The sequence below is a fragment of the Linepithema humile genome, chromosome 1 (assembly GCF_040581485.1).
Source record: "Linepithema humile isolate Giens D197 chromosome 1, Lhum_UNIL_v1.0, whole genome shotgun sequence".
NCBI classification, from domain to species: domain Eukaryota; kingdom Metazoa; phylum Arthropoda; class Insecta; order Hymenoptera; family Formicidae; genus Linepithema; species Linepithema humile.
In genome coordinates this window covers 28,718,227-28,734,340 of record NC_090128.1, presented here as the reverse complement: position 1 = coordinate 28,734,340, position 16,114 = coordinate 28,718,227, and the positions used below count along the sequence as shown (strand labels likewise).

General features: G+C 35.7%; 4 protein-coding genes across 4 annotated transcripts; 2 read left to right on the top strand and 2 right to left on the bottom strand.

The window, feature by feature from the left end:
• The first annotated feature begins 1,223 nt into the window (after positions 1-1,223).
• Tmem214 (Transmembrane protein 214) lies at positions 1,224-9,252 on the top strand. The gene is made up of 9 exons (XM_012363526.2): positions 1,224-1,516; positions 1,904-2,118; positions 2,290-2,979; positions 3,140-3,350; positions 3,459-3,598; positions 6,844-6,970; positions 7,263-7,528; positions 7,614-7,762; positions 7,837-9,252. The coding sequence occupies exons 1-9, from the start codon at positions 1,393-1,395 to the stop codon at positions 7,961-7,963; spliced, it is 2,049 nt and encodes a 682-aa protein (XP_012218949.1). The 5' UTR covers positions 1,224-1,392; the 3' UTR covers positions 7,964-9,252.
• On the bottom strand, positions 8,524-11,300 carry LOC105670166 (deoxyribonuclease TATDN1). Its single transcript, XM_012363525.2, has 5 exons — positions 10,783-11,300; positions 10,222-10,401; positions 9,529-9,922; positions 9,258-9,461; positions 8,524-9,005 (listed from the first exon to the last, which is right to left on the bottom strand). The coding sequence occupies exons 1-5, from the start codon at positions 10,820-10,822 to the stop codon at positions 8,900-8,902; spliced, it is 924 nt and encodes a 307-aa protein (XP_012218948.1). The 5' UTR covers positions 10,823-11,300; the 3' UTR covers positions 8,524-8,899.
• Positions 11,301-11,413: 113 nt separating this feature from the next.
• LOC105670163 (dolichyl-diphosphooligosaccharide--protein glycosyltransferase subunit 1) lies at positions 11,414-13,616 on the bottom strand. Its single transcript, XM_012363522.2, has one exon. It carries the CDS (start codon positions 13,439-13,441, stop codon positions 11,621-11,623), a length of 1,821 nt encoding a protein of 606 aa, XP_012218945.1. The 5' UTR covers positions 13,442-13,616; the 3' UTR covers positions 11,414-11,620.
• A 147-nt stretch (positions 13,617-13,763) lies between these two features.
• AsnRS-m (asparagine--tRNA ligase, mitochondrial) lies at positions 13,764-16,028 on the top strand. Its single transcript, XM_012363523.2, has 4 exons — positions 13,764-14,171; positions 14,538-15,112; positions 15,201-15,648; positions 15,740-16,028. The coding sequence occupies exons 1-4, from the start codon at positions 14,037-14,039 to the stop codon at positions 15,998-16,000; spliced, it is 1,419 nt and encodes a 472-aa protein (XP_012218946.1). The 5' UTR covers positions 13,764-14,036; the 3' UTR covers positions 16,001-16,028.
• The last annotated feature ends 86 nt before the right edge of the window (positions 16,029-16,114 follow it).

The following is a 16,114-nucleotide window of genomic DNA, read 5'->3' as shown; positions in this document are numbered from 1 at the left end:
ATAATATTTATATCATATATATATTTCTATGTATTTTTTGTTACGCGAAATATGGATAGTTCAAAAGGAGCCATTAAAAAGACGCATATTAAAAATTTTCAAAATTCTTGGTTAGCTGACGATTTATTTAAAGGATGGCTGGCTCCTCATCCTACGGAAAATAAGGCAATTTGTAACTTGTGCAATATTACCATTAGATGCTGTAAATCAGATTTAATACGACATTCACAAAGGGCTAAACATATTAAAAATTGTGACAGTAATTCTCAAATAAGTCAAAGCCAAAGCCAACATTCCAAAAATTCTCATATTGAAAACGTTAAACGAGCCAAAATTAAATTAGCATTTTTTATTCTGAACATAACGTTGCTCTTTATACCGCAGATCACTTAGTTCCTTTGTTAAAAGACATTTGTATAGATTCTTCAATCGTGCAAGATCTTTCACTGGCTCGATCAAAGTGCACCAATATTATTAAAGAAGTTCTTGCAAAGCGGGAAAATAATTCTGCCAAATAAAATATTTTATTGTTATTAAAATGTTATTAACAATTATTTAAACATCCTTTCCTTTTTTAGCTTATTTTTTATTAATATTATTAATTATTTTATTATTATAAAAATAAACATAATATTTACATGCGTTTAATTTATTATTATTTTATTACTTTTTATTACTTTTTAACGATAAACAAAATTTTCTAATAATTTTTTAATAGAAGGGTCTACAAGTGCCCTTTTTTTTCCTCAATTAGTACACCGTTGAGGCCGATTCTCAAGTGCGTTCGTGAAAAAAAGCGTCCCGTCTAGCAACACTGAAGTTCAGAGTTTAGCCGAGAGCACAAGCTTTTACATAAAGCATAACGCATAAGCATAAGAAAATTGATTGGTCTATATATAAGCATAAGCAAATGCATAAGGAAATGGACCAATCAATTTCCTTATGCTTATGCGTTATGCTTTATGCAAAAGTCTGTGCTCCGGCCATTTATCTTTTTCCCTCCATATTAGAAAGAGAAAGATAAACTTTGAATTAGTGCAGCCAGTTCAGCTATAAAGAACAGACCTCTAATAGTTGAACTGGCTGCACTAGTTCAGAGTTTATCTTTCTTCTTCTAATGTGGAGGGAAAAAGATAAACTCTGAACTAGTGCAGCCAGTTCAGCTATAAAGAACAGACCTATTATTTCGTGGTAGCGCGTGGCAGTTTAGCAAGCGCGCATGCGTTACCACGTACCACTGTTGTGACTGACACTTTGCCAACAAACCCAACCGACGCTGACTGACGCACATTGCGCTCCAGTTAACTTCAGTATCATTTGGTATCATTCCAGTACGTTTCAAAGTCGGCAGTCTTGTGTTGCTGTGTACTGTCGTTTGTTGCGCATACTGCGATGTCGTCCGGTAGCTGGGAGTTAGTCAGCAGGAAGAAAGACAGGGGAAATGACAAGTCAAACAAGCTCACAAAGGCTGAGAAGAAAAAATTCATCCAGAATGCACCAAAAGTCGAGGATTTCTGTGAGTTTATAACCTACTTGCCCGCCTATAATGCTCTATTTATAACTTTCTGTAACGTTGCTCCTATTGTTGAAATTGTCGATTCGATCGCAAGATATCACTATGAACATGACATGACCCAAATAAACAACCGATCGGCTTGTGAAATATATCAAAATTGAACTGCAATATGGTAATGCATATATTTGATGTATATACTTATTCTGCAATTAATCTGTTAATTGCAAATTAATAATCTGCTACAAGATACTGTACAAAGATGCTCCAGTTTGTGATCATCTTTTTAAATTATTTTTTTAAAGTTACCTTGCAATTAAGTATAAATTGTTTCTTTCATAGCTAACAAAAATATCAAAATCATCTGACATAATCTATATATGACTTTAGTACCACTGAGTCAAGTAAAGACTCTCTACGATAATCTGGATGGAAATAAGGAAAATAAGAAGCCTGCTAAGACACAAGGAAAAGAGCATAAGACAAAAGAGAATGAAGAAAAGAAAAAGCAGCAGCAGCAGAAACAGCAGCAGCAGCAAGCTGAAAAAAAGAAACAAGAACCAAAAGAGAAACCTCCAAAGACTATAAAAGATGCATTGAATGCGGTAAGACTGCTTTAGAATAAATATATGGCAATTGTAAAATTATACTGTACTAATGTTTTGACGTGGCTATATTTAACATTATTCATAGATTGATCCATCTGTTCTTAAATTGTAATAAGTATCATAAAAAAATAATATATTGAATTAATTAATTCCTTACAATATATACAGATTGATCCACAAGAGCTTAATGAACTTCTGGCAACTGCACAAGTCAGATTTCCTGAAGCTCCCTTGATGTGGCTGAAAGAACTTGATACATTTCTCAATATCAAAATACCCATTAACAAAGAAGATGTAGTATTCTCAGGAAAACCTAAGGATTACCCATTAAATTTAGTACCTAAGGCAATCTCTTCCATATTAGAGCGGGTAGTGGAAATGACGGGTCAGCAGACTATACAAATCTTTTATGAGAATACTCTTACTGCGATGGCCACTGATATGGTCAAGGGAGTCCCTGTCATTGGTCATAAGATATTTTTGCAACTGTTAGCACATTTAAATCCCGAGATGACCGCTGCCAATATTCCAAAATTGATTAGTATAAGGAACTCTTACGAAAACAGGAAGAATATTGGCTTGTCCTTATTATGGACTTGGTCGCAAGCTGGCAAAAAAAATCTAGCAATTGGTTTGAAGATTTGGCACGAGGTGATGTCGCCAATGCTGGAGACTAAAGGCTACGCGAACTACGTCGTACAAATCCTCGATGATCTTGTTTTCGACCACGACAATGTTCATAATCTCAGTTTAGACCTGTACCTGCATATTATCAGGGATACTTATTCTCAAAAATTTCAAAACATTCAACCCGCAAATTTGGGAAAAGAGATTAGTACGAGTATCGATAAGTTGAGGGTAAGTAATACTGTGTCGCGAATTTCAACACATTTTGATTATTGTGTTGTGTGATTATTCGATAAATAATCATGTACAAATGACGCAATGGGTATTCAACTTAACAACACGCTGATGATAGCGGCAAAACAAATACAGTAAAATTCAACATCTTTTGCAGTCGATATTATTTAGGAACAAGAATATAAGTTATTGCGAATTATTCGAAATGTTAATGGGAAAAGTTTCGCAAAAGTTGGATCCAAACTATAGACAGGAGTTAGTTAAGGCTCTTGCAGATTGCCTTGTTACAGAACCTCTTTGCTTCACTATTTGGGGTAATATTTATATTAAATATTTGTACCAATCCAGTCTTCTTCTTTCGTATATTGGTGAGTATCTTACTTTTTGTACTACATTTACGATATTGCTTTTTATATTAAAATCTTTCCTTTTCATATCTAAAATAAGTGAATACTTAGACAAAACTGTTTTTATAGATACGAATTTACCTAATTTACAAACAAAGCTCAAAGCTAAGAATTTCAAGGAAATCCTCGGAACTATTCAAAATAATAATGAAAAGTGGAAAAAAGCCAAAGATGAAAATCTCGCACTTGCATGCAAGAAAACGTCTCAAGTAAGTTTTGTTTAGCATTGTAAGCATGTTTTATTCACAGGATTTTATAATTTTATATATAAAAATTTACAAGAATGTGGAATAAAGTAAGTTATTAAAATCGCTCCAAAATACAGTTTAGAAGAATTTATAATTAAAATGCCAAAAAATGTGATACTGTCAAATAATATATATTTGATCATTCTGATTATATATCAGAATATATTATTTGATAATGTACTCTAATTTTTGCATTATATACTTATTTCTTTTAGGCAGCGAAAGGATATCTGATACATTTAATTACTAATGTAACTTAGACAAAAATTTTATTTGTTATTATTTCAGAAATACAAACTTAATTATCTGTTTATTCAGCAGATGAATGTGATATTAGTCTTCTTTGCACTTATTATTCAACACATAAAGAATTCAACAGTGAACATTTTCTTTCGTTGCATGAGGAAAAAGTCACCAAAAGCCATAGAAAGTCGTAAAAATATATTGATTTCTGAGTTATACTTATTGTGTTTTACAAGCGTTAAAGGCGGCAATAAATTTTCAAGAACGGGTAGCAAAAATTATTAGTCGTTAAATCCAGTTATGTCGTAAATCTCGGGAGGAGCATAATTTTCCATTTTACTTCTAACAAACATTATGCGTGTGCAATAACGAACGTAAACTTATATATTGCTTGTGTGTGTTGTTTTTAACTCATTGCGTACGGCTCACAAAATATTTTCGTGTTTACCGAACTGAATGTAAAAGCCAAGTTACGAAATTTATTTACATTTCATTATAATCGATCAATACTATCGAGCAAAAAGAAGAGACAAATCAATCAATATTATTGTGTTGATTATGTATCGCACTGCCTAAGCCATTTTATTATGTAAAAGTCAAAATCCTATATTTCTGAAGGAATAATTTTTGTGTTAATTTATGATATAATCTGTGATTTAAAAAAAGGTTAAAAAATGTTTCATACAAAAAATATCTATTAAACCAAGCAACATTTCAAGTAAAAATAAACTTAGTAACATTTTTTACATAAATAATGTTATTAAACAAAGAAAGAAAGTTCAGAGATTTGAAGATTCAGAGATGGAGACTGATAAACCTGTAATTAAAGTATACACAAAAAAGAATAAACTTTTCTCAATTTAGAATCATTTGAAGGAATTACTGCTATATTTCCACCATTACAAAAACATGTTAGCAACCAGGAAGCAATCAATTATATATTTAGAAATGAGTTTTTTGAGAAAATACTTGAGGAAACAAATCTTTATTATTCACAAAACGCACATGAGCATAAATCTGACATGGATATATAATATTTTTATTAATATAAAATAGTTAAAGCGATAAAAATATAAACACAACAGACAAGTATATAAAAAGTATATAATAATGCTAAAGAATTTATAAATGTAAATTGAAAAATGCTTGTATTATACTGTGTTTCTCCGAGAAATATGCGGATCTTGACAGCAAGTTGCGAACACCATACGCAATGATTAGTACAACACACGTGTATGTTCCGCGATATCCGAGATAATATTATACTTGGGCAAAAAAATTTCATTGCTCCGACTGACAAAACAGACAATTAAAGTTAGAAAGTGGTTTTCTCATTAAATTTCTAGTTTTCACGGCTCTCGTATTTACTGTCTGAGAACTTTCGTTCATTGCTACAATTATATTATAAATAGATATAAACATTTAAACTTGATTATCTAAATTTAAGTAAAAGTGCAATTTTTTAATAAAAAATCTCATTTAGCGTCAATGTAAACTTTTTATTTAAACTTATTTACAATTTAATATTTATAAATGTATCTGTACATAATATTGTATGTAGTTTTTTAAAAAACTAACGTTAAAAATTCTTTTAGTTATAATAAATAGCCTTCGGAAAATTTAACAAATGAGAAGGCTTATCGATGCATCTCTACAAGAATGCGTCATAATTGATAGAGGCGCGCTTCGTGCAGCACTGTCATTGTAAATTTATGTTCGTAATTACGCGCGTCGCAGTCTCCGTCAGTGCGTGATATTCTACGCAGCGCGCTGTGATCCTTGCATCTTCGAATGCCACATATGATAACAAAAACAAATCTATAAACCGAGTAACACCGTATAAATTCAAAGTTTTTCTAAATTCACGTCTTGATATATTGACATTCGCGTGATAATCACTCGATCGGAGAACGAAGGAATCGACTATATACGTATCAGGATCAATTAACGCAAATAATCTATTCCACCTTTGTACTACGCCTCATTGGTACACGTACATTGGTGCGACGAAGAAGGTAAATTTATTTTCGCAGATATCGTGTGATACGCTTGTTCGCGATGCAATTGTTTTCTTTTCCCGGAGAGATACAAATCTCTTCCGCACATCTTCTGTACTGACCAAAAAAAAACTACGCAGTTGCAAGCTGCGGAGAGATTTGCGTTGCGAAAGTCCTGTAGATTCTTAATAATTAGTGCCATTGACCGTGAAAATCAATCAGGGCGGACCGTTGGACGGCGAAGCGGCGGTTCCATTCGAATAAACGGACAACGCTACGCAGCATCGCGCACAGGTTAGGCGGCTGTTTTCGGGAGCGTACACGACTATTGATCTGCGCGCGTTGCCCCCCTCGCGACGTCCGACGCGATCCAGTGACGACATTGACATCGTTCGTACGTCGTATCCGCTCGTTTTTCTTTTTTTTTCGGTGCAATCGGTGAAACTCGATAACGCCTTACATCTCGATTTTCTTCAGGTGAGACACAATTTTTCGTGATGTGTATATCATACCCGATCTTTCCCGACGCAATTACTGTTACCTGTACGATACGAAATGAGAAATCGAACTGGTTTCTCGAGTCGTGAATTGTGACATATTTTTCAACGCGCTGTTGATAGAGTGATTTGTCCAAGTCTTATCGATCGGGATCGTCAAAAGACATCATCATTAATCATTGTTGATCATTATTAATTATTATTCCACGTGATTACACGTGATTCCAAAATCTAGAACTCGACGAGAAGTCAGTCTCGCATCTGTATTGTATTTCTGATAAATACGAATCACGAATACTTTTGAATATTATGATCAACTCGTTGATACTTTATTTTGCAATATTAACAATTATAATGTTCTTATAGAAGCTGCCAGCTTGAAAAAATAACGTGACGCTTTAGCAATTATTTTTTAGCTAGAATTTTAAAATGTTTTTTTGTGAAATAGGCCTTATTGTTTACTTTTCAGGACTTATTGAAAAAAATGACCTCTTCTACGCGACGCAGCTTTCCATGGAGATCTGCCAGTCTCCTTCTAATGCTGTTTATCGGCACTATTGTAGCATATGATACACATAAACATGGCTCCTTTGAGGGTAAGAATCTTTTGTAAACAATGATACTAATCACAATTTGCTATTTGTCACATATCTGGTTTTTTTTTTAAATTCTTTAAATGTTCAGGAAGATCAACTATCATACAACCATATAGCTTGTTATATTGATATAACATAATGGCATGACCTATCAAATGCTCATTAACAGAAATTTTCATTGCTGTCATGCTCATCAACATTCATCTGCATTTCTAATTTATCTTTTAATTAAATTGGAGATATAAGTAAAGTTTATTTGATTATACATTGGTATTTCTGTTATGTATTGTAGCGTCCCAAGTTGGAAAATTCTTGCAAACTAGCGGAATATTGAAATATGTAGAAAAGACATGGATTACTCTGAAGTTCTATTCGTCTGCACTACACAAAGTGATTAAGGATAGCTCACCAGAATATTACAAAGCTGTTGTAGACTTCTGTACACCATATATTAAATTAGCCGGTGATTTATATCTTATACTGAAAAATATTTCGATTAAACTGTTGAACAATGCTGCAGCATATGTCGAAAAATATACACCTATAGTTCTAGACGCAGTAAGTATACTGAAAATTTCAAATACTTTCACATGTACAACTTTTATATGGTACATTTTTATAATAATCCTTTTTTCTTGTACAGATTGAATACTATGCTCCCGGTCTCATAGAACAGACTAAATCTACAACTCTTCAGGGATTAGAATATGGGAAAGTTTACTTTACTCTAATTGCAGAGAAAGTTATCGAACATTCCAGTGCAACAATACAGTGGTTAAAATACGTCTACGTGTAAGTATTCTTGCATCATATGAAAGCTATGTACGTATGACATACCTGATTGTGGTTCTTTGTTCTCTCTTCAGGAATAAGCTTAGCCCGGATAATTTGCGGAATTATGCCGTATGGGCTTTCGACACGACACATTCGTACGCCAGTCAAACGTATGATTGGGTATACGAGAAAGTGCAGACTCTCTCCAAAGTGCCATGAATAAAATCTATTGGTTTACTCAACGAATGATTATTGTGTCGATAAAGAAACGTCTGTCTCCCCGCACATCTTCAAGCATTTATTATTTATGACATGGAAGTCGAAATGTTACATATACTTTCGAAGATCACAAACGCGTCGGCCATTTTACCTGTGATATCTTGAAAAGAGAATCTATCCTGTTTTGGTTGGTCTTGACGAAGAAAATTTCGTGACCTTCTGATAAAACATGAACGATCGAGAATATTTTTTATTAAGATAAATATTTCTATCATTTTGAAATAGTTGATAAAAAATAATATAGTCCATAGATTTATTTGTACGCAAAGCGTCGAGTGCGGACTTTAATATTTTGTATTTTCATTTATAATTTTGAGAATATGATTGAATAATATATTCGACTATATTGAGTAATTGAATAAAACTATCATTTTTCATAACAGCTTTTTTTGAAGTTATAATAAAATAGAAATTATTAAGGAAAATACTAAACAGTAAAAAAATTATTTATAAATTAACTTCGGAGAGATGGGTTAGAGCAATAATAGTAACAACCGTGATACTCGTAAGAATAGCAGAATATATTAATAAATATCGCAATGATAATAATAATAATGAGATGATGGTAATAATAGCGGCAAAATGCGATAGAAGAACATGATATTATGATTATAATTTTAACAAGAATATATTAAAGTTTTACATGGGAAGAGATCTGTGGATAGTGACAGTAGCCACCTCCATAAAGCTACTTATGTAAAAATCAGTGTCTTCATTTCCTTCTTTCGATAGGATTTCTGCAGCGTGCTTTGTTCACTTTCTTGCTCTGCAATTTATGCACGTTCACAGCTTTTATCCCTGATTACTTCATGAGTGCGCTTCCTCTAACGTCGCACTTTAGGCGTTTACGTTTCTGTATTGTTCAATGTTTGCACACTATAATTCGTCCTGGAAGAAGAGTTTCATCGTGTTCTTGTAAATTTGATTGCACAGATACTCTTCTTCCTCATCTCTGATCCGTGCTAGAACTTCTAATATTTGACTGTAAATAAAATTCATAATTAAATCACGTTCATATTACTTAGAAAAAAATATTGAGAAAATAATCATATTATTGTAAGATTTTAATGTTTAAATTTAAAAAATAGAGCGAAAATGTTATTTTGCGATTTGGAAAAGAAGAAAAATATTCCATATAAGTACATGTATAGAATATTTTCTCTCCTACCACCAGAGATGTTAAATAATTATATAATCAATTGAAATCTATATAAAACAAATGAAAGGTACTAACACTATTGTACAAGGTTCGTTTCGTCCTTTAACCATATGATCAGCCTTCCACTTTTCTTTCTTTACAGATGGAAAATGCGTGATAACATCTTTCGCAGACGCGTGCGTTGGCCTGATCTCACACCACGGGCAGTCTGTTTCTATCATAAGCCTGTCCGAGGGAATGGTAGTGATTGCAAAAAGGTTCTCCTCTGTCTTCAGAGAGCTGAAATACATAACAAGACAAAATTATCTTTTTTCTCTCTTAGAAAATCAGGCGCTATTGATCGTACCATCCGTTAATGCCGATGTATAAGCCTAACTGTAGTATAGAATTCGCGTCTTCCGGATTGCCGTCGAAGGAATGTACGACGCCTGGTGTCAGTTCGTTTTTGTGGTTTCTTAGAATTCGTACAAAATCGTCGCTGGCGTTACGGCAGTGCAGGAACATCGGTAGCTTCAGCGTGGAGCACAGCGATAATTGCATCTCAAAATACTTCTTTTGGATTTCTTTAGAACAAAAATTCAATCTGTCATAATCCAGGCCCATCTCGCCGATAGCAACAATTTTATTTTTATTGCTTAATGCCAGATCCGATAATGACTTGAGATATTCTTCTGGATTACCACATTCTTCAAATTCATTGCACCGAGTAGGGTGGCAACCAACCGTTGAATACAGTCTGTCTGCAATTTATTGATCAATAGCAATCAGTTGCTTATGCAAGAATGACACACAGAATAATTTAAGATGTGGATATAACTCAGATAATGCAAATGTTAACAATGTTGACAGATTTGATCAAATTTACTGTCAATCTGTCAACTGCTAACATTTTACTTACTGAGTAAATTTGCAAAATGCGTTAAAATTTAAAATTAAAATTTGCAAGACTTATAATGCCTATTATATGTTATTTTGAAAGCAATGAAAGATTTATATTAATATGCCACACATTTAAAAAACATATACATTTAGAAGTTACCATCTGTTTTCGCTATTTCAAGAGCTTTCTTGCTATCTTCCATGTTACCAGCTGTAATAATGATTTTGGAGAGATTGTTGTTCCAACTTCGCTCTAAAACTTTGTCCAAATCTGGCTGATGCTTCTGTGATCCGTGATAGATTCCTTGGTACATCAAATCTGTTAAATTAGCTCCAATGTCTGCAACAAATAGACACAATAATAAAAGACATTGATCTTTTTCTCTGTCACATACAAAAGTCTCTCTATTACACAGGAAACCATCTTAAGCAATAAATATGTTCTATATTCTATATTACCTACATTAGAAACTAACAAAATATTGCAACAATGTAAAGTCTATCTCGTTTTCTGAATTTCACGAAATATTAAAAAATTATACGAAAATTCTATAAGGAAACTTAACTTTTTCTGAAAATGGTAAAAATAAAAATTTCCAAACCATCGATTAGGAGAAATTTTATCAAAGTTAATCGCATTTTTATAACCTTTATGTGAGTGTGCGTGATGCCATAAATGGAGTACGCGCATTGCTAAGATACGAAAGATGATTGCGTTTACCTATAAATTTCCGTAAATTAGACATTCTAGCTCTGATCATAAAACGCTCCTAAGCGGAAATTGTTTGAGTAACTACTGGTCCAAGAAAAGAGAGAGGTTAGCAGGTGTCCCTCGTTTAACCGGCTCAGCGGATTGACACATGGATGAGCAGATGCTTGAGGAGGACTGACCAGGACTGACGTTGCGCTTTCATGCGCAGTACGGACGTTCGATGCGATCCTCGCTGCCGCATAACATCGATCTGATTGTGACTACCGGATTCTGATTCTTTCATTTGATTTAAAAAGATATAGATGATATATGATTAGAAATATTTCAGAATCTAGCTAGATTTTATGAAAATTTATAATATTTTTCTCGCAACTGCGATTATATAATTATAGACAATATGTGAATTATTGTAATAACATTGTGTACGTTGTAATTGGCGGAAGCGTTTCTCTTTGATTCAATTGCAGGAATCTAATTAATTATGATTAACTTCATGTAAGCTTACACTTTTTATACTAATATAATATAAAGGTCTAAAGATGTTCTTATAATTGATATTGTTTTACACAATTTTATCATATTTTACACAATTCTTTTATTTAGAAATAACAGTTGTTAGAGAAACTACAACAAAAACATGTTTTCTTTTTTTACATATTTATTATAAATCTTAATTTACGATATACAGATAAAGTTTTCTCATGACTCAATGCATTTGTAAAAGTATGGAATCCTTACTTCATTCGTACTCGCGGATGAAATATTAACAGATGCGACAAGTTATGTTACTGTATTGCAAATGCATCATCGTTGCTTTCAAGTCTTAAGTTTGTTTGCAGAAATGCGATCATTGGAGGGATTTTACGATCGCGTTGATCTTTTCCACGCACTCCTCCTTTTTCTTCGCAATCACCGCCTCCGCCTCGACAAATTGCTGACGACCAATCTTTCCTGGGACCAATTTATCCACATACAACGCCTGCTGCTGATTGTAGAGCTCCTTCAGGGAACGATCGCACTTCTGCAGCTCCTGCACGCGATCGTACACATCGCCGGACTCGCCCTTCAGCTTCTGCGCGATCTCGTTAAGCGAACTGGTGGCCGCTTTGTATTCCTGATTGATACCCTTCACTGTGGCTAGGAACGCGTTCGCGTCCTTGTTCGCCTTCAGGTACGCCAGCTGATCGTCCAGCTCGTTGTACGACGTGACTCTGCGATCCTGAGCGGCCAGTATCTTCTCGCACTGCCCGGCAATCCTCAACTTGCTCTCGGACGCCTCATCCTTATCGATGGAGAAGTCTAGTCTTACGTAAGTTATGACTAACAGGAACAACAAGTACAACGCCACTGCGACCAGCAGCGGCTCCTGCAGCATCAACAAACGCGGGAATGTGTACTTAAACCTGAAGCTCTGAATATGATTCTCCACCAGGTTCTTCTTAGTTACAGACACCACTGGACGACCAGTTACGTCTAGATATGTATAATGCAGAGAATCCGGCAAGCGAGTTGCAGAATACGGTAGCTCCAGCTTCATATTTCGCGCGCCCTCCGGCAGAATGATCTTCAGGACCATCTCGTCCACGACCATGTCATCGAAAACGTGATCCAGCAGCCTCATCTGCAGCGTGTATTCGTCTCCAGAGTGAAACAGGTACTCGTAACTAGGTACACTGTAACCGATCGTGTAACGAGTCTTCCAGCCTCCAAACAACGGGAATCTCGGCCGTAGATTCAACTCCACCGAGTCTTTCTTGATGCGGGTGTGCGATGTGGAGATGTTACCAATCTCGTCTCTGTAATAAATGTCAGAAGCGGCAGCTGGCAGAACCGTGTCAAAGCTTTGGATACTGGCCTGTCCAGATTTAGACTCTCGAGCGTATTCATAGCGGGAGAAAGGTCCCTTCAGCAAAGCTCCGGTGTGCAAGAGATCGATGCGCTCTTCGACAGCTATGTTACCCCAGTGAGAAATCTCAATGGTTCTTTCGAGGCTGGTCACTGTAAGGAACTTGTTGTTGTTCTCAAAGTGCACCGTCAGTTCCTCGTAAGCAAAAGGCAGCTGCTTCTCGAACGGTCCATAAGCTATCGCCGAGCCAGTCTGCGAAACCGGTTTGAGCTTGGTGTAGCTCTCAATGTTACGTGACGGCAATGCCACATAGGTGGTCTGCTTGGTTACTGAATAAGGCAAGTAAGCGTATGCATTACCCGTGTACTTAACCAACTGTTTCTCCTGCTGAACGATCTCTTTGGGATGTGGCACCAGCTCGTGCGTAAATACTGTCTCCACTTCAATGGTGAGGGTGCGACGAGGCGCCAAGTTATTGGTAAGATCGACGGAATAGAATGCCTTGTCGCGATGCGCCTCTACTTTCGCCTCTGTCACCTTGAGCTCCAACTTGCCCGGCTCCACGTGTGCCGCTATATAACTGAGAGTCTTCTTCTGAGCGCCGTCTAAAGAAAAGAGGAACTTCTGAATGGCGCGATCCTTACTGTTGTTGTCCAACACCACGCGGGTCGTGATCTTGGTTAGCTGGGACTGTAAATCGATGTGCCGCTCGACATTTCTGACAACCAAGTCCGGATCCGCAAGGTCGGCCGCGACGGCAACGTGCGAGCACACGTAGAGCGCGAGGAGGCATAATAATGCGCTCGCGCTTACACGAGACATTTTCGACGTCCTCGGGGTTATGGATCGAAACAGTGTCAGCAGTAATACACACTCTTGTCAATACCGGCTTACAGAATGCGGTCGGTACGTGACATAGACGTGGCGTTTATCTATGGCGTTCGTTGGTTCGCGGGCATATCGATATGGATACGGACGTGGCCGGCGACTCGGCGCTTACGGGCGCCTGTCGCATCGACGCGAAAACCTGCGTTCACATTTACAACGGCCGAAGCTGTGTGTTCGAAAATTGATCTGCGATTTCATCTTTTATCCTTTTTCTCGATAATAATGTCGAGTAAAGTTTAGATTATTGGAGAAAATGCAATTAGACACAATTCAGAAAATAATAATTAATTTATTATATAACATTTATTGTTTGTATAGTTTGCATTTCTTACGCGTGATTCTGCAAGGTTGTGATTCATCTAAAGTTGGATGAATCATTGTCGCCGGGTATCCTGCAATAAAGATGCGGCGTTATTTGCACCATTTGTTTTATTCGCGCGTAATTCGTGACTCCATTTTGAATCTCCTTGTGGGAGTAAGCACTTTTTTTCTGTAATCGAAGTTGTTGAAAGTGGACCGCCTTTGAAAAATGCTTTCAAAATATGCCAGAAGACTGTACACTTTTAAGACAGACATCATTAAGTGCGGTGTACACAAACGTTCGACAATTTCAGACACGACATCGAAAGAGGCGGTTGGAAAGTGTACACAAGTACATATACAGGTTAGACGTGCTCTATTATGCGACTTTTCGCATCCGAAACAATACTTCGTAACAGTCCGAGGTTCAAGAGATGTATAAAAGGCGTCTAAAGAATGCCTGAAAGATTGCAACGTTGTTCAGGCAGCTTAGGCGCCGTTTAAACGTCTGTAATATTTCAGATATGAATCGCGATAATGAAAAACACAAATCTAGTGTCTCATCCACTCTCCCTTTTATTCCACTAGTCACCTTGATAGATTTGATAGAACGTACGATCACGTACATAAGTTAATTAAAATAATGATTGACAATTCGGCGACATTGCTATCATTGCGCTTTATTATAACGTAATTTATGTTTATCAATAATATTGATTTTTATACTTAGGGATGGGTACGCGCACTTCGAAAGATGAAGGATAACATCTTTGTTGACATTTCTGATGGATCAACGTGTGAAATGTTACAAGTTGTTATTCCAAAGTCTGTCAAACTCGACAATTTGAGTTATGGAAGTAGTATCAGCGCAGAAGGAAAATTAGTCTTAGCTTCCAATGGTAAAACCGAGTTACATGCGACTGATGTTCATGTAATTGGCACATGCAAAGTTCTAGAAGATAAATATCCTTTCGCGCCGAGAAAGAAATACGATCAAGATTATATCAGACAGTATTTACATTTGAGACCAAGAACAAGAAACTTTTCTAGTTTATTGAGACTGCGTGATCTTGCTAGTATGGTAATTAAAGATCACTTAAGTAATAGGGGATTTATAAGTATACACACACCAATTTTAACATCAAACGATTGTGAAGGTGGGGGTGAAGCGTTTTTCGTCAAACCACACTCCAAAGAGATTCTTGAAAGTATGAAAAAGGAAGGTCAGAACGAAGATGAGATTTATTTTGATACAACTGCTTTCCTCACTGTGTCTGGACAGTTGCATCTAGAAGCAGTAGCAAGGTGACTAAATTCTTTGATACATTAAAACATGTTTTATATAATTATATATTAAATTATGGGACAAAATGTATTGCTAGAACTTTTTCAGAGCTCTTACAAGAGTGTATACTTTCGGACCTACATTTAGGGCAGATAATTCTAAATCGAGATTGCATTTATCAGAATTCTATATGTTAGAGGCGGAAATAGCTTTCATCGCGGATATCCAAGATTTGATAGAGGAAATTGAACTTTTAGTAAAAGAAGTTACTAAGCGAATAATTGAAAAGGGAACCTCAGATTGGAACGCAATTGGTGCCTCTGAACCACAATGGTTGAGTAAACGATTTGGATGTATAACATATGAAGAAGGATTTAACATATTAAACACTCACTCGAGTCAATTGCAATGTCCCATTAAATATGGAGAGGCTTTCTCAAAAGAACATGAATTATTTTTAGTAAAGTATAATGATGGAGTACCAATTTTTGTTATAAACTGGCCGAAAGAGATTAAAGCATTTTACACGAAAGAATATACAGATGATTCAACTAAGGTGAGCCAGTGTTTCGAAGAACAAATAATGCGCAAATTTCAAAAGCCCATCTTTTCTGAGTAAATATCTGTTTTATGCATTTTCTTAAAAGGTAGCAGCGCTGGACCTGCTAGCGCCAGTTGTGGGAGAATTGATAGGCGGCAGTATACGTGAGGATGATTATGGAAAATTAAAAGCAAAGCTACCTGCCACGGGAAATCTCTCGTGGTATTTAGAATTACGTAAATATGGGAATGTACCGACAGGTGGCTTTGGAATGGGCTTTGAGAGATTATTGCAATGTGTCCTGGGGATTAGCAACATCAAGGATACTGTGCCTTTCCCCAGGTGGCCACACAATTGCAGTTTATGAATAAAGATTTCAGGATTGTTGTTATTTATTTCATCCCTAACAAAAATACTATATATGGCTGTATGCTAATATAACAAATTAAATGATAATTTTTTAAATGGAGAAACAATGTCG

Bases quoted from the DNA above. Each gene is read 5' to 3' on its own strand.
- Tmem214 (XM_012363526.2), top strand. From the start codon at position 1,393: ATGTCGTCCGGTAGCTGGGAGTTAGTCAGCAGGAAGAAAGACAGGGGA. The intron at 2,980-3,139 runs GTAAGTAATACT...CATCTTTTGCAG, and splicing joins CGAGTATCGATAAGTTGAGG to TCGATATTATTTAGGAACAA. The intron at 7,529-7,613 runs GTAAGTATACTG...TTTCTTGTACAG, and splicing joins CACCTATAGTTCTAGACGCA to ATTGAATACTATGCTCCCGG.
- LOC105670166 (XM_012363525.2), bottom strand. From the start codon at position 10,822: ATGATCAGAGCTAGAATGTCTAATTTACGGAAATTTATAG. The intron at 9,923-10,221 runs GTAACTTCTAAA...AATAAATTGCAG, and splicing joins TGAAATAGCGAAAACAGATG to ACAGACTGTATTCAACGGTT. The intron at 9,006-9,257 runs GTTAGTACCTTT...TTTTATTTACAG, and splicing joins AACGAACCTTGTACAATAGT to TCAAATATTAGAAGTTCTAG.
- LOC105670163 (XM_012363522.2), bottom strand. From the start codon at position 13,441: ATGTCTCGTGTAAGCGCGAGCGCATTATTATGCCTCCTCGCGCTCTAC.
- AsnRS-m (XM_012363523.2), top strand. From the start codon at position 14,037: ATGCTTTCAAAATATGCCAGAAGACTGTACACTTTTAAGACAGACATC. The intron at 15,113-15,200 runs GTGACTAAATTC...GAACTTTTTCAG, and splicing joins CATCTAGAAGCAGTAGCAAG to AGCTCTTACAAGAGTGTATA. The intron at 15,649-15,739 runs GTGAGCCAGTGT...TTTTCTTAAAAG, and splicing joins ATACAGATGATTCAACTAAG to GTAGCAGCGCTGGACCTGCT.